The sequence below is a fragment of the Seriola dumerili genome, unplaced genomic scaffold, assembly GCF_002260705.1.
Source record: "Seriola dumerili isolate Sdu_G_001 unplaced genomic scaffold, Sdu_1.0 BDQW01000149.1, whole genome shotgun sequence".
Taxonomy (NCBI): domain Eukaryota; kingdom Metazoa; phylum Chordata; class Actinopteri; order Carangiformes; family Carangidae; genus Seriola; species Seriola dumerili.
This window is the reverse complement of record NW_019174404.1, coordinates 20714138-20738521: the sequence shown is the minus strand read 5'-3', so window position 1 is coordinate 20738521 and position 24384 is coordinate 20714138. Positions and strand designations below refer to the sequence as shown.

The following is a 24384-nucleotide window of genomic DNA, read 5'->3' as shown; positions in this document are numbered from 1 at the left end:
ACTCTTTATTTATGATTTACCGTGTGTGGGCCTCTGGGTTCATTTTCTCCACAGGAATGTAAGTGGCAAATGTGACGCCAATGTGAGCAATGTGCTCTTGGCGGCTCAGGGCGGAAATGTGAAAGGAGAGATTGGAAGTGCTCCAGGAGTGAGTGCTTGAAATTACTGACAGAAGAGGTTCAGTAACCTTTTGCAGCCTGTCAGAATCAATTAGGCAGTGAAAGGAATTCAAAAGGTACTGATGATTGAATGAAAAAAGAACTTTACTAGCAAACTATGAATTGCTGCCGACTGGGGTTCATCTTGTTGTAGATGGAACACCATATTATCTTGCAGATTTTTGAATCTCCTGTAAAAAAAAAAAAAAAAAAAAAAAAAAAAAAAAATGTTCTTTCCAATTCAAAGGTTTTCTCACAATGTTTTGATTTAAACTGCTAAAAAATGAATAAAATGTTACCTCATTTGCAACTATTTACAGAAATCTTTAGAAATATTTTTAATCATAAGACCTGTGACTATCTTTCTAAAGACATCCAAGAAATTAGTACAAAAAATATACTCGCCAAAGATATAGTCCCTGGTTTCACAGATTCTCATTTGCCAGAGCATGTTTCTCTGGAACTTTCCCAAACCGCTATATTTAACTTCCTGTGGTGATTCACAATTCAGAACACGAGCTGCTGTTAAGACTCTCAAAGTAAATTATTAGGGGAAGCAAAGAGTTCCTTATCCAATTTAGATGGACCAAGCCCAGAAATCTGATTTACCAGTAAAATAGAATGATGGAAATGAAATTACAAGACGTTTGTTCTTTCTGTCCAACAGAGGACGATCAGATGAGCAACGGCGAGGGGGGCGAGGGCGATGGTGGTGGAGGTGGCGGTAGCAATGCCAAATCTGGCCTGACGACTGAGAAGGACAACAACAACAATGACGAGTATGAAAACTATGACGAACTTGTGGCCAAGTCCCTCCTAAACCTGGGCAAGATCGCAGAAGACGCCGCCAACCGAGCCATGACAGAATCTGAGATGAACAGCAACTCCTCAAACAGTGCTGAGGAAGAAGAGGAGGAGGAGGACGAGGAAGAGGAGGAGGAGGAGGAGGAGGAAGAGGAAGAGGAGGAGGAAGAGGAGGAAGAAGAAGAGGGGGAAGGCGATGAAACGCAGAGGGGTGATCTCAGTTTGGACGTTGACAGTGACGTGGTTCGGGAGACTGTGGACTCCCTTAAACTGCTGGCACAAGGTCACGGTGCGGTGCTGTCTGACAATTTAGACGGACAGGAGTTTGAGGATGGTAGGGCTGAGAACGGGGACGAGACTGACTGTACCCACAATGGGGGAAATGCACACAATGGTGGTAATGGACAAGTTAAGACCACCAGTAATGGACAAATAGATAACAGCGACGAGGAAGTGTGTTTAAGCAGTCTGGAGTGCCTACGAAACCAATGCTTCGACCTGGCTCGGAAACTAAGCGAAACAAAGTCCGCTGACCGAAATGGACCATCCCAGCAAAATCATTTCTCGTGCGGAGATCCCAATCAACAGCCCCAGCATCATGGCTATGGGGATTTCCACCATAGCCAAGACGACAGGCGGACGCTTGATAGGAACTATTCCGACATGGACAATCTCATGAAGCTGGAGGAGCAGCTGAGCCCGCGCTCCAAAGCTTTCTCCAGTTGCGCGCAGGATGACCGGTATCACACCAACCACCGAGACTTTGACGAGGACACCGCCTCAGTGACATCAGACCGATCTGAAGAAGTGTTTGACATGACAAAGGGTAACCTGTCCCTCCTGGAGAAGGCCATTGCACTAGAGTCAGAACGCGCCAAGGCGATGCGAGATAAAATGGCAGCCGAGGCTGCCAGGAGAGATGGGGTGAGGTATAGCCATGAAGACCACGGCCCGCGGCACGGCTATGGTGTTGAGCGTAAAGCCCGTCTTCCTGATGGTATGAAGAAGCCTTTCTACCATAAAGGTGAGTGGTTCTTTCAAACAGGGACACGCTCAGATGCACATGAGCTTCCTTTAGAAACCATATCTACACAAGTGTAGGCATGTTTACCTCATTTAACAAGCTCAGGTAAAATGTTTGTCTGCCACTGTTGGGCTCTGTATTGTATCTATCCTGCACCGGAGACTAGACAGCCCACATGCATTCTGGGAACCTCACTATAACCCCAGGACAAGCTTTTTCAGCCAATTTGGAAATTCGCATCTCGGTAGCAGCGGGAGCAGCAGCAGCAGCTTATGTTGTTAAAATAGGCCAGCATGGAAACATCAGAGGGTAGGCTTGTCAGGCATAAGTAATGGCAATCTGCACGGCCTGTTAGGACCGCAAATCTCATCCCTGCGATGCAGCTTGGGGTAAAGCTGCCTATTTTTAAACCTGAGCAAGCACTTGGGAGAGGAAGCTACAAAACAGAGGCCGTCTGCTTTTAGAAAGGATTCATTCTGTAGGGAACAAATAATCTTTTTATGTTTTTTTATGACCTAACATTCAGATGGATGCTGAGTGATACTACAGCGACACAAATATACATATATTACAAAGACTGTAGTATTCCATTAGTGGTGAGTGTGTACTGGATGTACTTGTATACCTACAGAGAAGACACATTGCATTGGCATTTGCAGAGGTCTGATTGCCAGCTCCCTTGTTTCACTCATAATTATGCCTCACATCGTATCCTTTACTGCAACAATGTTCAGACTTAGGTGAGGGTTTCCTCCCATAAGGAAGATATCAGATGAGAGCAACAAATAAGAGCATGCTAATTCACAGCAGGGTGATATTACACCAAAATGCCACACAATTCACAGCAGGTATATATTGCAACTTAAATGCCACACAAATGTTAATTTCAAGAGCCTCCTATCGCCCCTGTGTCTGGCTAATGTAGGAATAATGAGAGGACGCGAGACAGTTGCATCACGATAACATCTTTCCCCGGGCAAGATAGGAGCAGTCACTCGTTGACCAGGGTTCTTCTGTATGATTTATAAAACAGAACATGGCAAGGGAGAAGGGTAGGGGTGGAGGTGGAGGTTCGGGCGGGGGGGGGGGGGGTTTCAGAGTAGAGACCAGCTCCCTAAGAGAAACATGAGGCTGAGATGAAAATTGAACAGTACCAGAATGACCGATAACGAACGACAGGCCCACTGACTGCACATTAATTATCCAGAGATGGTATGGTAATGGGGGCCATTTGCTATGCAAAGCGCAGACCATCCCCAGCCACAATCAATATCCCTTGCTTTCTAATATGCCTTCCACTCGGCTGCCTCCACTCTCCGCGATGGAAAACGTGGCAGACGCACGGCCATCACATATGTGTATGTGTATGTGTGCGTCCGTGCATGTGGAAATGGGGAATTGTTTCCAACATACTGTTCAAACACTAACAGTCAGTGTAATAATGTGCCTGAAAAGAAGCCATTATTAAGAAGCCACGTTTTACATGCAGACCAAGTTCTTTATCAACATGAAATTCCCCTGCCTTTATTGCACCGGTGGCAGACAGACAGAGAGAGAGAGACATGACGTAGCAATACTGTACCAAACCCATGTGCCCCTAACGTGACATAGACAGATGACAGCCTCAGAGGATAATGAGGTGCATTTTTTTTTCTGATTAATGAGACATGGGATTTGGTTTGGTGACTCGCTTGTAAATGTATGAGAAGGTGTGCTCCACGCCACCTCTTAATTCTGTCCTTCACTTGATTATTCCTCTTGTATGCTCTTACTCAGCAACCTCTGGGTTTATATTGGTTTGTCAGTAGGTGCCTTAGGTGGAGCTACCAAGTTACACCTGCCTTTAAAGCTTAAAATAGTCTACCTCCCTAATACTAGCTCCTGATAAAAGTTTCAGTCACACACGTGGCTCAAACTTGATAATCTCACCTTCTGTAATGCTGCTATGAAAAGATATTATAGGCTGCTATTGAAAATTTTCCCCGTTGTCTTTAAATGGTAGTGTAAACTGCATCCTACAAGAGCCATTGTTCACAGTAAGAAGAATCTTTGACCTTGTTTGAGGGTCAACGTGTTTTACAGGTGGGTGGTTGCATTTGCAGAAACATTGCCAGTTGGCACGCCATGGCAACCCGGCTTTTTGGTGGTAACCATATCTGACCTGGGTTTGGGTGAAATAGGAGAACCAGGTTTTGGGAAGGGAAAGACAATCTTATCCGGTGTGTGTGTGTGTGTGTGTGTGTGTGTGTGTGTGTGTGTGTGTGTGTGTGTGTGTGTGTGTGTTTTGGACCCTCATTGTCTCACTCAGGTCAACAAACTGTCACGTGGAGCCAGGAGTGGCTTTAATGATACGTTCTTAATTCAAGCTAAACTGGAAGATCAAACTCTTTTTGTTGAAGGTCACTAACACTGGAGTTGAAATATTTCACAGATGTTCACAGTTTCATTGCAGTAAACAAACTTCATGATCAAAAGATCTGTCAACAAGCTAATTATTGCGTCTTTAAATATAGCAATAAATAATAGCCTATAAATAAAAAACAAATCCACTTAAATTTCAAATATGTTTGATTACAATAGTCAAGAGTGTAGATTTAGTTTCAGACATGAAGTCAGAGGCTGTTCAACTGAAATACTTAAAAGTTCTTCTATTTCCTGCATTAAAATGTCATATCATCATATGTTTTTAAGTGGTGTCCACAGTCTTCCTCTCAGGCTGCAGGTAAAACCTCCATCAGTCAGAGGATTGGGCAGTAGCCTGTTTGTAGCCTGAGTTGCGAAACCCAGGGAAAAAAAAGTCCACAGATCACTCACTACTGCTCGTTAAGGTCAAAAAATATATATTATAAAATAAGTGAAAAGTAAGCAACCATGTGGGGAATATGTGATCACCTCCATGTGCCTCTCTGTTCACAGACGCTTCACGTGCGGACAAGAAGGAAAGCCGGTGTCCGACACCGGGCTGTGATGGCACGGGTCACGTGACCGGCCTGTACCCGCACCACAGGAGCCTTTCCGGCTGTCCGCACAAAGACCGGGTGCCACCAGAAAGTAAGCATATCTGTCACACACACCAGCCAAACCAAACATAGGTTTACTTTATTTACCCAACCTGTGGCCTTGATGTCCTTTGATGTTCAGGGATCGGCATGTTTCCCGTGACCACTGCTGTGTCTGGCACGTCCTGTGTGCTTGCTGTCGTGGTTGAACCGTGTTTGATATTTCAGCGGGGTGTACAGTGAGGGGTCAGACGGGTTGCAGCTGCGCTTCTCCTGTGACATTTTGCATGGGGCCGTGGATTTGCTTGCTGATTGCCTGCCTAGTGTGCCGTGGTGATGAGGCGGGAAATGAGGCCTTAGTGATGTGCAAATAGTGGCAACGCGGTGATTGGTGGGATGGTCAAGAGCTGTCAATCGGTGATTTACTTGACTGCAAGAGACCTTCTCCTCTGCGAGATTGACTGACAGTGATTGAGGGCGTATGATCGGGGGGGGGGGGGGGGTTACTGTACATGGGTTGCATGCGTCTTCACAGCATGGCTGGTCAGTGCATGGATGACTGATAAGAAGAGGTTAAATGTCACGCTGTTGCATTTCATTAATTCGTGTAGCTTTTTAATGGTAATTGAGTCTTAACATTTCATTTTTCACAAAAGTTGAAAATGCTCACAGACCTTGATAACACTGTGTCTGCTTCAGTCATCCATGCCATGAACCCCCATTCATTTATTTGTATTCCCCACTCAATTAAGTTATATTGAATAGAAAGGCAGTATCATATCTCTAAGCCACAGATCAAGTGAAGTGGCAATAAACATTAGCCTTGGCTGAATAGTGAGTCTTCCCTTTTGAGAATTCACCCTGGCTATTTAGTCCCATTCACCTTGTGCAAACTTCTCAATAAAAGCCCCTTTACACGTTTCATTAACCGCAGCGTGAAAATCAAGTTATGATCTGCCATGACCCAGACTGCAATCAAAATAAAAGAGGTTTTAATAATGGCAAAGAAATTAGTTACCATTAAAGCCCGGCTTGTAAAGACCAGCAGTGTCACATATGAGTCCTGTTCTGTGGAGCGCCGCTCACACAAAAGTCCCCTAACCTGAGATGTACTCGTCTCCCAGAAATGTGAAATGACTCAGAGCAGTTGACCTTGACTGGGATCAAGAGCCTCAGGATGGAATTTGGAAAGGGCTTGAATTGATTGTCACTGGAGATTTTTGGAATATGATGTCAGTGTTCCTCCTCCTGTTCCTCACTTGTGTTGATCGGGCTGACTTTTGGGGGAAATGATACCACAAACACAGAACAGGATGCTTTGGATCACAAAAAAAAAAACTTCTCTTCTCCGTGTTTGTGCGTTGTTTAGAAGGCGGCGTGCTTTAGGTAGCGTGAGTATATCAGTAAGTCTCTGCATTATCGGCCTATGAAAAAGCAGCCCCCCCCCCGCTCCCCCCACCACCCCACCCACCCACCATGTTTCTGTCAACATTCTTATGGCCCCTTTTAAAGGTAGAGATGAGTACAAGTCGGACATGGGACTGCCTGCAGGGCAGACTCAGCTACAGGCGAGTCTCTCTCCCCTATTAACACATTTGCTGGCCTGAATGGACAATGTATTATTAATGGCTTCATTTAATTGGGAAATCACACAGTGTGGCCAGACTCTTCCTTGGGAAATGTAAAAAAAAATGATGATTAAATTGTATCTTAAATTCATCAACTGCTATTCCCGTTGGCTCATTGTTGCTCTTTTTCTGTAAAATATGAAAATATTGAATCCCGAAGTCTTCGCGTTGTCTTTAGAGTGGCAAACTACATTGCCTCCCGCTTGCTTCCTCGTACTATTCCGCTGTAGTTAATCCCTGTAGTTCTATGGGTGCCCTCTGAATCAGGCCCACTGCTTTAATTTGTTGCCATTCTGTCTGTCTCTATGCAGAGGCCACGGCAGAAGTGGGATATGCATAATGTATTGGCTAGTGGCATGTTGAGGTGGCAGGCTTTGTCCAATTACCTGCACCGAATACCAATTAGTATGTAAGGGAAGGAGGATGATGAGGGGTTAAAGTTTAAGGGGGTGATAATGATGAAGCTGATGCCGGTGGGGTTTGGCCCGGCATTCCACCGGTGTCGAGACGACCCTTCCCCGCGCCCCCGCCTGCAGCGCTCCGGCAGCTCCTCTCGGACATCCATAGATCATTAATCTAATTGGTGGGTTGCCGAGGGGATCTGAGACAGTTATGGACTGTTTTAATGGTAAATGGTATTGAAGACTGCACTCACTACCCTAACAACGTGCGGACGATAACAAAGCGCACTCTATCAAGAAGCTGTATTCCATCTGTCTGCTTCTTCCATTGATTTCAAGGCTTGTGTTTTGCATGATTGCTAGCTGTTGGTTGCGCCGCTCTCTGCATGCCCAAAATTTCCCTCCATCTCTGTCTCTTGCTGGCTTTGTCCTGTTAAACTTAAATGACATCTTTTTATTCATGACTGTCGCCACTCCATGAATACTAATTTGAAAGGGCCGGATAAGTGGAAGCAATATGGTGGGAAACCTTGCCTGCCCTTTCAAACTAGTGTTCATTAAAATGAAGAAGAGGTCATTTGGGTTCACACAGGCTCATTTCTTAATGATGTTTATAATGCCAAGCTCCTCACATACTAATAGAGCTCATGCTTGATTGTAAAGGGGGCTCCTAACCTTCCCTGTCTTTCACTCCTATCTCCTGTCTGAATGAAGTTGTGGCAATGTATGAGAATGTTCTTAAGTGTCCTACGCCTGGCTGCACGGGACGCGGCCATGTCAATAGCAACAGAAACTCCCACAGAAGGTAAGTGACAGCCTGCCTATATGAAACTGGCACTGTCCATGTTGCACCCTCCTTTCTTTACTATGGAAGTTGGCTCATTTTTTTGATTTATTTTTGAGGTATTGTTCTTGTTTCATTTTGATGTTTCCATCTCATCTACTTGTTTAATTATTGTTAAACATTCTTTTTGTTTTTCCAGCACATTATTATTTTGTGTGTGGATGCTTGCAGTCTCTCTTATAAGAAGGAAGGATTCATCTGTTTAGCAACCCCATAGTTTAAACTGAGGCTGATTAGAATGCAGCAATTCACACCTTCCACAGCATAAATCATTTATCAGCTCATGGTGAAAAATGGCATCTATCAGGTGCAGGTTTGGAGGGAGAGACTGAAATAGCAGGGCGCTCTTGCCAGTGCTGTCAGACGGGGTGAGGTGACAGTGAAAGAGGAGTGTCACCCAGAGCAGATGCTCAGGGAGTCGGGCAGAGCAGCAGCCATTAGCACCTATCTGCCACTCAGCCAGGGTGACAGGAGAGGTGCAGACCTGGGAGGAACACGATGCCTCCATGCTGTGCTCAGTGACACGGCCGCGCCGCAAAATAGACACACACATGGACACGCACAGTAAACTTTCACTTTTACTAGAAAGAGCTGATATGAACCTCCGTATACTCCCTCACACTCCCCGACCCGGTACACACTCTCCTCATCCCTGCACACATTCATGCACGTCTGATGACAGGTACTCTTGGCTTCGGGCCGTTGTCATGGATAATTTTTCCACCGTGGTCAGACACAGTGCAGTTGACAGACTGGATGGAGAATAATAGGGGTTAAGGATAACAGCATGAACCTTTTGTCACATTTGGTCAGTTAGTTGTCATGAGGAAGTCTTACAGCTCTGACTTCTGTTGGAACACACTGTAGGTGTAGATCCCAAGTGTATATGAGTGTGTGCTCTGTGTGCTTGTGTGTGTGTCTTGTCACCATGTGTTTGAAGGAAACAAGATGCTACAGAATACACACAAAAAATGCACATTTGTCCATATGGGAATCTCTATTCTGAGAATTATTTCAAGCTGCTCAACCAGAAACGTGCAAGCTGTTGCCAATTGTGTTGTTATTTAAAGTACGAAAAGTGATGAAAATGAAAAGATTTTTGCATTTTAAGCAGAGACTAAATTATAGTCAGGTATTTTCACACTTGTAGACGGTGCGATCGATCGGCTGACAGACAGACAGATGTGCGCGAGCTGTTTCTCGGCCCGGCACTCCAACAAGCCGAACGACATGTGCATTCAGTGTAATATGTGTGTGTGTGTGTCTCAGATGTGAAGTCCACCGTGCGACTTGAGTTGCTTTCTCATTTCAGTCTGTCAGGATGTCCCATCGCTGCAGCCGAGAAGCTGGCCAAAGCCCAGGAGAAGCACCAGAGCTGTGACGGCCCCAAGTCCAACCAGGCCTCTGACCGAGTCTTAAGGTAGTATTCACTCTACACTATTACCCGCATCATGTGTTATGGAATTCAGGTATACCTTTAATGAGAAATGGGTGGTAAATTGGTCACTTAAAGGGCAAATGAATGTGGATTCAAAAAGAATAACTTTACACTTTAATACTTTACACATAGAACAGCTGCTGTTCAGTCATGTTGGAACGTTTTTTGTTTTTTTTTTTCCTCCTGCGTTCAGTAACGCTATTGAGATTTTAAGTCTCCCCTTTTTGTTTCATGTTTATGTTCTCCTGTCCCCTGAGAATACTTTGAAGAGACTGCGTCTTCATTTCACCGCTCACTATTGAAGGCAAATCGCTTTATTAGATTTCAACAAAATTGGCCACATTTATCACAGCCAGAGCTTTTTGACTGAGACTTTCTTTGATAGTTATGAAATGTTATGATGAAAAGTCTTAAGTAATTGTAAATTTTATATTTATATCTAACCGAACATCACAGCATCAGGATCTTACATCTCATTTCTCCAGGTCTTAGATTAAGGCCCGTCACCCTATAAACACATATCAAATGATAAAGGCATATCAAAAGAATGCAAAAGTAATAAAAGATGTGAAAATTCAATTTTTTCAGTTTTTTATTGACTATGCATGAAAAACTCTTGTAGGAGGATGTGTTTTTTTTTTTTTTAAAGAAAGAGGAGAAAAACAGCCATATAAAAGGGACGCCTGCACCTTAAGTCACCCCTCCATCCACCAGTATCACCCCTGATATTCCTCTCCTGGAGTTTGACCATAACAGTCTGCCCCCTTCCCCTTGCATCTGCCCATTTTATTTTTTAATCCAAACCCCTCCAAGTTCCCTCTCTTTCCCCTGGGCAATGTTGAGTGCCTCGGTCCAACTTCCACCCCCTCGTCATTTATTTTCCAGGCCTATGTGCTTTGTCAAACAACTGGACTATCCACAGTATGGTTACAAGAACAATGTTTCCACCAGCACGCCCCGCTCCAACCTGGCCAAGGAGCTGGAGAAGTACTCCAAGACCAGCTTCGACTACAGCGCCTTCGACGGCAGCAACAGCCACCAAGTGTACGGGAAACGGGCCATCGCACCCAAAGTTCACGGGCAACGGGACACCTCCCCGAAAGGATATGACGGTACTATTTTATTACCACTACTATGCCATTCCTGTTTTTCATTTCTCCCATGTTGGATGTAGTCTTTCAATGAGACTGTCCTCCCTGTGAAAAACGAGCAGACAGGTCGTTTGTTCAGCAGCTTATTACGACCCATAGTTACGTTTTGTTGCTAGGCGACATCTAGTGGTCGTAGTAATTGTGACAGGAGCAAAGGGAAAAGTGCGGTGACGTGCTATAAAGAGAGACAAAGTCCGCGTCAGGAGGAGGTTGTGGTGGATGGATAGGAAGTAGTTATTTTAACCCAAATCAGGATCTTTTCCTAAACCTAACCAATCAATTACTGTTACTATAGCAACCACGTCAACGTTTGGTACGCCGTTCTTGGTACAGATGTGTTCATTATGGTAACCATGACAACCATGGTCCATAACGCATGCCGCCGGTAGTGGTGCTATATTAGGAAACGCTCCTCTGGGTGGTATTTGAGGGTAGGAACAAACGGCCGACATGCTCGTATGGATTGGAGGACTTGTTGCTTAGACTTGATGTTGAAGATAATAAGTGTACAATCAAGATTTTCAGGAGATTTCAATGAGCATAAAACTTTTTATAACACATAACAGGGTCACAAGAATATTTTGTGGCAGATTATTTTTTGGTCATTTAAGATACCAAATCTAATGGAACATAAATCTTTTGTTTGTTTGTTTTAAGTATCTAAGAACTAGAAAAGTTTGGCAAGGAAAATATTCTTATATTAGTCAAAGCTGTACGGTATATGACAGGATTGCAGGGTCTAACTTTAAACTCGAGGATCAACCTACCTAACCTGAATTTACTCACCTTTAGCTACGTCCACGTTCTAAATCATGTTACATGTGCATTTAAATTTCTTGATTTGTCCCACAGCGAAACGTTACTGCAAGAACTCCAGCTCGGCCAGCAGCACCACCAGCACCTACGCTCCCAGCAGCAGCAGCAGCAGCCTGAGCTGTGGAGGTGGAGGAGGGGGCGCGGGACGAGGCGGCGGGGGCGGGGGCAGCAGCGCCAGCAGCACCTGCAGCAAGAGCAGCTTCGACTACAGTCACGACATGGAGGCAGCCCACATGGCGGCCACGGCCATCCTCAACCTGTCCACGCGTTGCAGGGAGATGCCCCACGGCATGGCGGGGAAGCCCCAGGACCTGTGCTCGCAGGTAGGAGGCGAGACTGTGATGACGTATGATGATGTATTTTGTCGGTTAAATGAGATCATCCGGTTTCAGTGGCCTCACGCTCAGTATTCACTGCAGACTTTTCCTCCTGCTGTAGTTACAAAAAAAAAAACACACCGACAGATTATATCTGTGCTTCCTTCATTATACTGATGCTGGCAGTGAACACTGACAAAGATAGGGAGATTTCAGACACGCACACACACACTCGCACACACACATTCCATTAAAGATCCAAGGCTGTGTCTTACACTCAGGGCTCAGCAGGGCAGTTTTTTATTTTCTGTCTGGGGATCAGATAGGAGCAGGACGAAGCGCCGTTTGACACGGCGTGAGCCCAGTGTGTCATTTCTGAGGCGATAAGGTGACGGTGTTCCTGTATTATCTGCACCCAGATGCTGAGCTGGAAAATGGGGGCCAGAAAGAGAGCGCACAGCAGAGAGCTAATGCTGGCTTAATGCTAATGTTGACAGCGGAGACTGCCAGAGAATGAGAGCCAAGGTGATAGAATTGAAAATAAAGAAAGAGAGCAAAGAAAGCCTTTTTGGTGAGAGGTTTCTAAATGTCACAGCGCCGGAGGAGAGAAGAGAAGAGAAGAGAAGAGAAGAGAAGAGTTATAGAAAAAGAAGGGAGAGTGTAGGGAAATAGGAGGAAAGGAAAAAAGCCAAAAGCAACATACTTCCAAAACAAAAGGTGGTGGCTACAAATGCCTGAAGCGGTCCAGCTCTTTCCCTGGTCCTATCTCATTTTCTTGTCTGTCCTTCTCCGGGGCCAGACGGGCAGGATGCTCTCAGGGCAGGATGCTCTCAGGGCAGGATGGGAAGACAGGAGCCTTCAGATTTCAGATCAGACTTTCAGATCAGGTTTCTTTTCTTCTTCTTTCATCTCAACACCTCACCTCGTGGCGCACACTGTTCTGTTCTATGTCTGAATGAAACTTCACACACACACACACACACTCACACTCACACTCAAACACACACATTCGTACATTTATTCTCACCTCCTTGTTTTTTCTCAGTCTGACTTTCTGCTTGTTTCTCTGCCTCTCAGTCTAGTCATTGAATTTATTGGTAGATGGGTCAACTAAAGGACTGAAGTGAATTGTATGTATTTAATGTCTTTAAGTCAAATGCTGCTTGATAGTTAGAATAATGGAAATTAGAAAAGCAGTTAAAGAGAAATTCAGTTTCAGGGGAATCCCTTTTTGTACAAAGTGATAAGTTATGTTTTTGAGTGCACAGTGTGTTGACCAGTGAGATTAGCCTACTGTGGCAGCGCTGCCACGAAGCCGTGCAACCACAGTGTTATTATAATAAATAAGCAAATATATGGAACAATAAGAGGAAAAAAATCTAAATTTGATTAGCTGAACAATATTTTTCTTCTCTCCTGTCACTAATTATCTTGTGACCCCTCGAAATTATCTTGTTACCTCTCAGAGGGGTGCGGACTCTCAGGTTGGGAACCACTCGAGCTCCACTCAAAACTGGGGAAACATATTATTTGAAGGACTATGCCTGTGTTTTTACATAAATTAATCATGAATACACTTAACATTAAAAGAATTATATTCAAAGCATAGCATACTGTAGCATACTTTCATCTGTTTCTACCTTCCAGGCAGGTACATGTACCACCCCAACATCCAGGGACCTAAAACTTATTTGAAATAGCTAATGAATCACAATTATGTTTGCTTTTATGTTTCTCAAGTTGTTTCTGTATTGGGGCTTTACTGGCAGATTTTAGTAAATTCTGTCTTGCATCATATGGAAAACTCAGATACATGACAAATTTAAAGGTCCCATATTTTCCTCTTCTCTTGTTTTTTATTTGAAGTGTTGATCCATAAGAAGATATATTTGTGGTTTTAAGAACCAAAAACCATCTCAATGTAGTTTTACATCTCCTCTCTCAGGCTTCTCTCTGGAGCTCTAGTAACAACAGGTCAGTGAGCCAATCAGAAGAGAGGAGGCTCTGAGTCTCTCTTCTAATTGGCCAACTGTTTTCTGAGTGATCCAATAAAAATATAGAAGATTTCAGGAAAACAGAGAAACCAAATCCTGCAAGGTTGGACATTGGGTCCAGGCGGGCGGGGCTTGGGGCATATCTAACGGTGTTGACTGTTTCCTTGTGACATCACAAAGTCCTGACAGCTGGTTTTAAGGATCAGTTTGTGAATACAGGCTGTGTGCATTTCTCTGTGGACTGAGGCTTTGATACTTTCACAGTATTAATATAGAACCTAGACCTGCTTTATAATCAAACAACACATGGACATCTGCCTTTATACTATACGGACCTTTAACAAAATAATGTAATATTACTAATTAACAGCTGCAGTGTACCAGCTCATTGCTTTCACATGCAGTGTCTGACATACACAATATACAAAGCTATATATAAACTTTATATAAACTATATAAAGCTGGAGTATGTTTCATTAAAGTGAAAGAAAAGTTTCTTGTAAAAACTGAATAAATTGCTTTCTTGTAATAACAAGAAAATAATAAAAGATATTATTATATTATATATATTATTATAAGCTGATTTTTTTGTCATGTTAGCAGCAGTAAGCTTCCATTCCATATTTCAAATGCCTCTTCCAGTAGTTATAGCGTGATATGACATTTAAAGGATAATATTGAAGCTAGGAAATTATTTGTACTTTTAGAAATGATTTTGACAGGATTTAAACCCTCAGCTTTAGAGGGGCTTTGCAAAGGGACACACCCCTGTGCAAAGCTGGGAATGACTCCAAGGACATCCCAACATTTAGCCAAATTAAGATAATCCTGGTGTCAGCATACTATCTAACTGCATTCAAAAATATAAACAGGCATCCACGAATGTTTGATAAGTTGGAAACAACAATACATGAAGAGGAGGGAGGAGGGAGAGCCAACAGAGTGAAGAGTGAGACATGAGCACAGGAAAGGCCAGAGAGGAGGACAGGGCATGATGCTGCTTTTATTTTAAGACCTGGAGTAGGTGGGCAGAAGTAATGTGGTGGGAATTAGCAAGTGACCTCTCACGCTCTGGCCCTCTTACTTCCAGCATCGTCATGGCAACAGAGGTCAGGGGTTACTGCGGGGTCAGAGCGAGGAAGGGGTGGCCTCAGATGAAGGAGGTGGGGCGCGTCCTTCACATATCATCTCTCGTTAATTCGATATGAAGGGGTGGGTCGCGTTAATTGGACAGTGACATACAACACAATGGCTGACAAGGAGAGGGCAGTCCGCTGAGCATATTCACGGCGACAAGACGAGTCACGGCAACACGCACAGTCAGTGCGCGCCATTGGATCGCCTCCTCGGCGACTTGACCTTTACATAACACAGACTGCTTCTGTTGCTTTTACAGTCCTTTTCTTCTTCTACTTGTAGTGGGGTTTTAGTAGTGAGTGATACACACTAAGAGATGAAAGTACAGGAATGGAGGTGCAAAGGTGCAAAGGCTTTGTCGCTCCAGCTCGCACCCTAGCAGCGTACAGCACTGTACCTTTGAACATTGGTACATTTTTGTACCTTCTTGCCTGTACCTCTAATAGAACATTTCTTCTGACAAAAATGTGCCTTTATATCCTGGCACAAAAATTAAATTAAAGTTTGTTTTTTTTATTGGCATTTTTGCCTTTATTTATATAGGTGCAGTGAGAGCGAGAGATAGGAAGGTCAGGGAGAGAGAGAGAGAGAGAGAGAGAGGGAATGACATGCAGCAGAGGGCTGCGGGTCGGACTCGAACCCATGGCCGCTTCAGTTAGGACTAAACCCATGTGACGTGCGCTCCACCAGGTGAGCCGCCGAGGCGTCCCAGAACCGGCACCTTGAGCGACGTGCCATTTTGCACCTTTATGAGGCAAAAACATCCTCCTACATTCAGAGACAAAATCACTCACAGTTATTGACGAATATTTATTTTTAAAAACTGACAATTAGTTTACACCTTTTAAAAAAAAAATAAAAAAAATCTACATTTCAAATGTAAACGAATCAATTTTCAGTGCACTTCAATGTATTGTTCTGATAGAACTGATTTGTTTCAGCGCATGACGAAGAGCAGCTTTTCAACATTAAGCTGAAGCATAAGACCTAAGGAGTCATCCTCTAATCACTGGAAAAAAATCACTAAATCAAGATTTTGCAATCACTGATTTGCAGCATCATCTGCCTGAACCTTCATCTTGTCAGAATTACAGTTATGTACCTTTTGCTGTCAGCAATGATTTAGTACTTTTAAAATTAAACAAAGGTTATCACCACACAGTTATCACCCTGAGGAGCATTTCAGCACCTTGCAGGGTATTTTTCTGAAAAATGTACCTTCGGGTACAAAAACGATACCCCTGTTTCTCTGTGTGTAGAAGCATACACGTACATCGTGGATATTTGTAGACAGGTAAAAGCTCGGATTGCATTGTGCTTGTTGAGCCCTTATAATGAACAGGCATTGTGTTTAGCAGGCCATTATCTCCATGTTTGTCTGTCTGGCTTGATTCCCAAGTTTTTTTTATAGCACCTATAGTTCTACAGCGAGTTATTTTCCTCCACGGACTAATGACCAAGCAGTTATAATGTTTTACTACCCCTTTTTTTTTTTTTTCTATTTTTTATTTCTATTACTATTTTGAAGTCCCCGGTTCAGCCTCGGTTCTTGCAGTATTCGTTGCCCTATCACCTCTGTCACCCCGTGCGTTTGAGTCAACGTGCGTCACAGAGGTTTTTGGCTTCAGACACCAGGAGAATCCACCCCCAGGGACACTGTCGGCTAGAATAAGCATTAGAGCAGGCATCCCTACTCATGAAAGGGAGCGAGGAGGAGGAGGAGGAGGAGGAGGAGGAGGATGAGGAGGAGAGTGTAGATGAGAAAAGAGAGAGGGGTATTAATGAGAGCAGGGACATAAACAAACGCACATACCAACCAAAACATAATCCCTGAGGGTTAATGGCCCTTTTGATACGTACAGTCTAGATTAAAGAAAAGAAATGCATGCACAAATGTATAGATGCAAACATGCACTCAGGAGATAAAGGGAATGCTTTTCAGTGGGCAGTCAGTCTTAGTGGATGTGACCCACTTTGCTCCGGCGCACAGTACAGTTCGGCCTCTGTTTTTTGGGTTTGCAGCAGCAGAGCTCCAGCCACTGCTGCTCATCACTGCTCTCAACCACACCCCTCACCCTCACCCTCACCCTCACCCTCACCCTCACCCTCAGCCCCTGCCCCCCCTGTGATGTCCACTCGCATTAGGCTCACACACACACACACACACACACACACGTACACATACGCACGCACGCACATCCCTCCGACTGCACATTACAGACTACAGTGGGATGGAAGGAAAGAGAGAGACAGAGAGAGAGAAAGAAAGAGGAAAGGAGGGGTTCGCAGAGGGATGCGCTCGTCCTGGAGCACTGATGACCTCTTCTTCTTTTGACCCTCTTATGAGTGTCACGCTATGCTGTTACTGTACACTGCAAGTGTCTCATGTTTCATGCTGGACAGAATTGGGCAAAAAATAAATTGGAATATTGTTTCAGATATTTGAACTGCGAGTGTTTCTTGATCCATCTTTCCAGACATCTGACAAGTTCAAAAGTTCAAGCACTTTTCATGTCCGTCTTTAGTATTCATCACGTATTCAGCCACTGTTTTGCCCAGCTCTGATCCCAGAATATGAATATGTTTGCCTGTTATTTAATCAGAAACTCTCTCTCTCTTTTATCCCTTTCTCTCCATCCCTGCCTCCTCATGTCCTGCGCATCCTTTTACCCTCCCCTCATAATCATCTGACTGAAAACTCAACATGCACACACACACACACACACACATACACATACACATACATGCACACACACACACACATCTCCTCCACATACACTGACCCGACCTTTTACTCCTCACACACACACACACACACATGCACACGCACAAACACCATATCTTACATGCACCTTCCAGAGTCCCGGTCTAGATGTTGATGAGAACGGTACGTTGGACCTGAGTATGAGCAAGCGTCTGTGCAGCGGTGGTGGTGGAGGTGGTGGTGGTGGTGGAGGAGGAGGGGACTCTGTGCTCACCCCTCTAGAGCCCATGTCCCCCCAGAGGCAAGCTGCCCTGCTGGGCTCCCGCTGCTACGGCATGGGGGATGCCGCTGACTGCTGGGACCTGCCAGTAGACTACACCAAGATCAAACACATAGATGAGGACGAGAAAGAGGTAAAGGGGGAAATAAACGAGGACAGTGTTGTTAATACGTCTGACTGCTAATGTCTGGTTGTGGCCGGATAAATTCCACATGGTGTCATCATTTTTATTCATGCAAATATTTGATTTTTGATCATACGTCCAAGTGATGAAGAGACAGACAAATGACTGATAGGTGATAACTGTATGATAGTTTGCGGTTTTTGAAGCCGTGCAGTTGGCATGCGCCGTTTATTCTGTCTGTTCCCTGTGTCTCAGCCCAAATTATCTCCCTCCAAACCACTGATTCAACACGGTGCCTCCAAGTCAAACATTTGCCTTGCCATCTGATTCTCTTCTAGGTTTTCTTACCTCCCCGTCTGACTCACTGTTACATATTTGGAATCATTAGAAAGTCATATTAGGGATTTTTGAGGGAAACCTAATGAATCTGCATGTTAATTGATGTCAGCATTGCCATGCACAGAGGTATCTGCTCTGTTTGTATCATGCTCCCTGCATGCTGGCTTTCTGTTTTTACATTTCGCTCTTCTCCAAAATGAATTATGCAAAGTAGCACCTTGGGAGGGAATCGAAATGGCTCATCTCATCAAAGAACTGCTGGAAATCAATGCAGCACTGCTGGGTGCGCCTGTCAGTGTGTGGAGGCGCTTGCATGTACAGTACATGTGCCTCTGTTTGTGTGTGTGTGTGTGTGTGTGTGAGAGATGTGAATATTCATATGAGTATGTGCATGTCTGTACCCATGTCTCTTTGGGAGTGTGTCTGCGTGTATCTGTGAGTTTCATCTCTAGCCTACTTTTGCTCTGCATCTCTGTATGTATGCATGTGTCGTTCTCCTTCCCGCCTGCCTCTCAGGCTAACGCTCCCTTTAATTGGAGGAGCTCACTGGCTGACCCAGCATCACACACTCCGAGACAGCTTGAGCGCTGGATAATTTGGGCTGTATCTGGGCCTGTCTCTTTATGGGCATTACTGTATATACACTGCAAGCATGGAAGAAAGGAAAGAGGATTTGCATCAACAGCCAGTGTGCCCTGGCTGTGTGCACTGCAGACAAAGCACAGCCCCTCACCAACACAGGCGGCAGCGGTCTGACACTGCACCGCAGTGCCATCTAGTGACCGACTGGTGCATTACACTAATACAGCCAGCCAACTCCCTGAATGTTCTGTACTCTCTCACACACACACAAGAATGCTGTGTGAACATGTACATACCCATGAGTGAGCCCGCAAACACACACACACACACACACACACACTGTTCATTTGGCACTGAGTCATTATTTCCTCTCAGGGATTCTGTTTTCTACCTCTGTGAGATTGACAGGTGAGGCTCAATAGTCACACAGGCTCAACCATTAGCATTCAAATTGACAAGGCTCTATGGACTGACAGGTGTGCATGTAGTGTGTGTGTGTGTGTGTGCGCGCGCGTGTGTGTGTGTGTGTGTCTGGAGAAAACAGACAAAGAGGTAAGGAGGGTGAGGGAAAAAGAAACTCTAGAAATCTGAGTTTTCATCATGTGGCAGATAATAAAATGCATTCCAACTTCCACAGTGTTGAAGCACGATTTCTTAAGAAATATATAATGATGGAGTGACATCTCTCTCTTTCTCTCTCTCTCTCTCTCTCTCTCTCTCTCTCTCTCTCTCTACCCCTTTCCCTCTTTGTCTTCTTCCTCCCCGTTCACTTCCTCGTCCCCTCTTCCCTCTCTTCTCCCCCCTACCTCAGCCGGACGACCTGGATCCGTTCCACGACCTGCTGGAGGACCGCTCCTACACCACGGATGTGAACATGCCCAGCCCCAAGCCCAAGTATATCCAGTGCAAGGAGAGTAAGAAGGACCTGATAACGTAAGAGCCCTCCTACACTTCCCAACATCCCACCTGACCCTACTCATGCTCTGCCCCCCCCCCATCTTAGTTCCTTTTTTTGTTTTCATCCTTCTTTGTGCACCAGTTAAAACATCAGACAACCACCTCTCTTCCCCCCCCCCCCCCCATCCTGTGCTGCTGGCAGTGGCTTGCTATATGACTCTTTTATTTATTTATATTCCTTTTTTTAATTTAACAGCTTTATCCATTCGTCCACACTGATCTTAGATCTGGTAGCTTCTACTGATGCCTTTATTGTAGTTTCCTTCTTTTGATGCTTTATCTTTATCAGACACAACACTAGTTGTCAGTATCGTGCTGTATCAAGTGTAGCTGATCTCAGGAACCACGATGTTAATCACAGACAGTGAAGCTAAACTGGAAACAATGAAAACCAAAAAAATAAAAAATAAAAAATCAGAGACAACCCCCCTTTCTCTCTAATTTTCACGTTTTCCTTTCCTTCCCTTTGGGCTTATAAATCTGTCTATTTTTCCGGTGGCAGATGTCCCACACCGGGGTGTGATGGAAGTGGTCACTTGACGAGCAATTTCGCCTCACATCGAAGGTGTGACTTCCTTTTCTCCTGGTGGATTCTAAGTCTATTTCTCTTTATTGTTTTCAGCTTACCTCGACTATGCTGTCAGACACCTGTAGGCAGAATGTCTCTATCTCTCTTATTCGTTAGCCCTTTGACTATTGGCAGCTTGACATCCTGAAACAAAGCTATCAAAAAACAGAAGACTAAATTAATTAAAGATTGGATACGTGCTCATTTTTAACCCTGGGATGAAATTACCCCTCAATGGGTTGTGTGTAAAGCTCTCTAAGCTGATGTTATTCGGTCCTCCAGGCCCCTTCCCATAGTGCAATGCAGACTAAGCATTTTACTGTTCAGAGCGAGAGGACTTAAGCAGAATTGCTGTCTGTTACAGTGTGAGATGAATCTGCAAGGACTGAGTGTGGAGGCTGACATGGCTGCGTGTACAGGAGATTCCCCCTGAACACGCTCCTCTAGTCACATTTTCTATCCACTCAGTCCCGTCTGAACACAGTGCAGAGCACGACATGCTTGTTACATAAGAATTCAAATACTCAGAGGGTTAATGTTTTCTAATCAGCTCCCTGCACTTGCATCATGGCTTTTTTTTTTTTTTTTGTTGCATTTTCTGATTGATGTTTTACGTACGCATGTGTTTGTGCAGTATGTGTAGATATGAGTGCGGGTGCTGAGAGACTGCTTTGTGTTACAGTGGTTGGGGTGTGTTGTCACTCTGGTGAAACTAATGTTGCACTGGTGTATTTTTCAGCCTCTCAGGTTGCCCTTTAGCTGATAAAAGCATTCGAAGTATGCTGGCCAACAACGCACAAGAGCTCAAGTAAGACGTGAGATGACTCACTCATATGTATGATCTGTGTGTCTTGCTCATTCTGCCTAGCGCGAGGTCAACCTTCATCAGTGTTAGTTCATATAAGTCAGGAAAAGCTCTGTATGGATAGAAACTGTAGGCTGCTCTTATGTGGATTCATGGAGCTCAAGATCTATTTAGAAAAACAATTAAAAACAGACTGATTATATTTTATATTTGCTTATTGTCAACAAAATCCATTAAAAAGACTAAAACCAATAATTAATTGATCTTACTAATAAGCATTGTGTGTGTATCCAAAGCCTGATATATCTTATCCCTCTGTGCCATAGAGCTCCATTGTTGCCTAAACACTATTAAAAACACGTCATTGAGCCACAGTGTCACACTGGGTGACATGTTTCTTTGTTGCTATGAACACACACACACTGGCTGTGCCTGAAATTGCTCACTACTCCCTATATATAGTGCACTATATAGGGAGTTTTTGATTTTGTATTGCTGTCTGAATGTATAGTGAGACTTATTATACACATAGTAGACTCATAGTATCCCATAATCCATCAAAAAAAGTAATGTACAACCAATCAGTCACTAACCAAGCAATATATATCATCATGCATTGCACTCATGCTGAAACCACTGTAATTTAGTCTGTTTTTGAACTAAAACTATATTTTCATGAGTTTTAAAGATTCTATCTTCAGTAGGAACTAAGAAGAGACAGACTTTTGATAATCCTGGAGCCACCTGTTGCAGCTCTACTAAAGACATAGTTTCATTACTGTAATAGATTTATTGAATCTTAACAGTTCTGCTCATTGGAAACAGTTACAGCACTGCGCCTTTGCTGTAGGCCCTGAGCCCTTTTTGTGTTTTCTGCCCCAGGTGCCCGACACCAGGGTGCGATGGTTCGGGACATATCACTGGCAACTACGCCTCACACAGAAGGTACACACACACACACACACACACACACACACACACACACACACACACACACACACACATACCTACATACATACATACCTACATACATACATACACACACACACACACACACACATTCTACAGCATACACACATGAACCAATACCTCCCCCCTCTCTGTTTTCTATCTCACACAAAACTGTAATTTCTAAAGTTCTTGTGTTACCATGCTTCTGCCCCCCCCCCCCCCACCCCCCCAGCCCCCACCCTACCCTGCATACCCCCTCCTCCCTCTGTCCCTCCCCATACAGATGTGATATCAAGCCTGATGTTGCCATATATGTCACCAATAGTATTATTACATATATACATCCTCTGGATATATGAAGGTTTCTAACATGTGTATATGTACATACATTAAAAATATCTATATGATTCATTTTTATGTGCTATAACATGTTGCAAGCCCATATATGTTAATAATATTTATTTAATGTATATATGCAAGTTTATTAAAACAACATACATAAATATTCTATATGTTAGAAAGAATATAAATATATATATAAACATACATAGTTGTATAGGATAGACATATATGTCAGTATGTGAAATTATTCCAATTCCCAATAGGTTTCATGTCATTTTTACATATGTGCTTTTATTTTATATGTATATATATTTCATATATGGAAATTCACTATATGTACATATATTACACTTGCATATGGGTCTCTCTCCCTCTCTCTCTCTCTCTCTCACACACACACACACACACACACACACACACACACACACACACGTACTTTCTGCTTCAACTTTGTAACACTGTCATTTATCTGCAGTCTCTCAGGGTGTCCGCGGGCCAGGAAAAGTGGGATAAAGATCATCCACAGTAAAGAGAACAAGGAGGACCAGGAGCCTATCAGGTACAGTACAGACACTGATCATCAGTCTTCTGTTTCCCTTTAAAACGCCTGATACTGAAACTCCTCGTCCTGTTACCAACTCTGCTCACTGTTCTCAGCTTTCTTCACACATTTCTCATGAGACATATGAAAAATGACAGATGACTTAACTTTTATTCCTGTTTTAGAATGATGCAAGGAAGCTGTGCGAATGGGAACAAATTGATCTGATTAAAAATCAGAACATTGCTCTTTGACATGCACTGATGCAAGCACAAAAAAAGAGTATTAGCTCTGACAAGACAAATGTGCTACGAGTGTAAAGTTTCAACCAGAATTTAAAGGTTGCAGGGGGAAACTTCAGAAGTGCAGGCTTGTAGCAGTTTAGAGGTGGAAGGGGAGGGGGTGGGGGGTTCTGCAGTCTCTTGTGAACTCCTGCAGACGCACAGGTAGGGGAAGACAGAGAGGGAGAGATAGAGGCAGAGAGAGATTGATTGGACTTTACCTAAATTCCACAGTGGGCTTCTCAGGTCTCAGCCCTGCAGCTGCATTGATTTCTCTGGTGCTGCAGCAACACTTTGGCCATTCTGTCGGATCGCGTCCCTGTCAGTTAGTATGCTCTTTTAACAAGAAAATATCTCTGTAAAATACTGAAATTCACCAATTAATAAAAAGAATTGAGAATCAAAATAATCAAGAGAATGCACATTAAAAGTTCAAAGAAAATATTTAAGGTCCCATATTTTTGATATCCATAACAAGACATATTTGTGGTTTTAAGAACTAAAAACCATCTCAATGTAGTTTTACATCTCCTCTTTAGTAACCAAAGTTCCCTGAGTTACAACAGTCGCTGACTGTTTTACGAATTATTAAATAAAAATATCAGATTTGAGGTAAACCAACTACTTTAAGATTGGATGGTGGGTGCAGGTGGGCAGGGCTTGGGTGCGTGGCTGCTTTGTTGTGACATCACAAAGCTACAGAAGTCCTGACAGCTTATTTTAAGCTTTAAGCTTTGATACTTTCACAGTATTAATATAGAAACCTAGACCTGCTTTATAATCAAACAACACATGGACATCTGCCTTTATACTATATGGGACCTTTTAGCCTCCCCTCCCAGCCCAATCATATAGTTCCAAACCTGTTCTACTGCCGCTGTGCCATGAAACACAACACTGCACTCACCAGGCTCTCCCTGCTGGACATTATTTCTTTCTGCACAGTTGGGCTCCTCTGGACTGTTACAGTACAGATTGGTGGATGTTAGCCTCAGCAGCACAGCTCTGGATTTGTTTTCTGCCCAATCTCGGCTTCACAGGTCACCAGTGTGGTGCTGTGAGCAGATATCTGGTTCAGGCAGCTGAAACATTTATGGCTTGAACTCCAAAGTTCTCCTCAGAAGATAAGAAAAAGGTGCTGTCACGGGGTGGGGGGTGTAAAGACCTTTCTAGAGCAGTGTTTCTTACACCATCATGAG

General features: G+C 43.8%; 1 protein-coding gene across 1 annotated transcript in view; it reads left to right on the top strand.

The window, feature by feature from the left end:
* Window positions 1-24384, top strand: part of LOC111226106 (myelin transcription factor 1-like protein) — a 37423-nt gene that overhangs the window by 5026 nt on the left and 8013 nt on the right. Inside the window, exons 3-13 of the mRNA XM_022751197.1 lie at window positions 826-1986; window positions 4903-5037; window positions 7729-7819; window positions 9171-9278; window positions 10182-10408; window positions 11300-11586; window positions 17571-17828; window positions 19552-19673; window positions 21005-21073; window positions 21953-22015; window positions 22839-22922. Coding sequence (XP_022606918.1) covers window positions 826-1986; window positions 4903-5037; window positions 7729-7819; window positions 9171-9278; window positions 10182-10408; window positions 11300-11586; window positions 17571-17828; window positions 19552-19673; window positions 21005-21073; window positions 21953-22015; window positions 22839-22922 — 2605 coding nt within the window. The remainder of the gene's footprint in view (window positions 1-825; window positions 1987-4902; window positions 5038-7728; window positions 7820-9170; window positions 9279-10181; window positions 10409-11299; window positions 11587-17570; window positions 17829-19551; window positions 19674-21004; window positions 21074-21952; window positions 22016-22838; window positions 22923-24384) is intronic.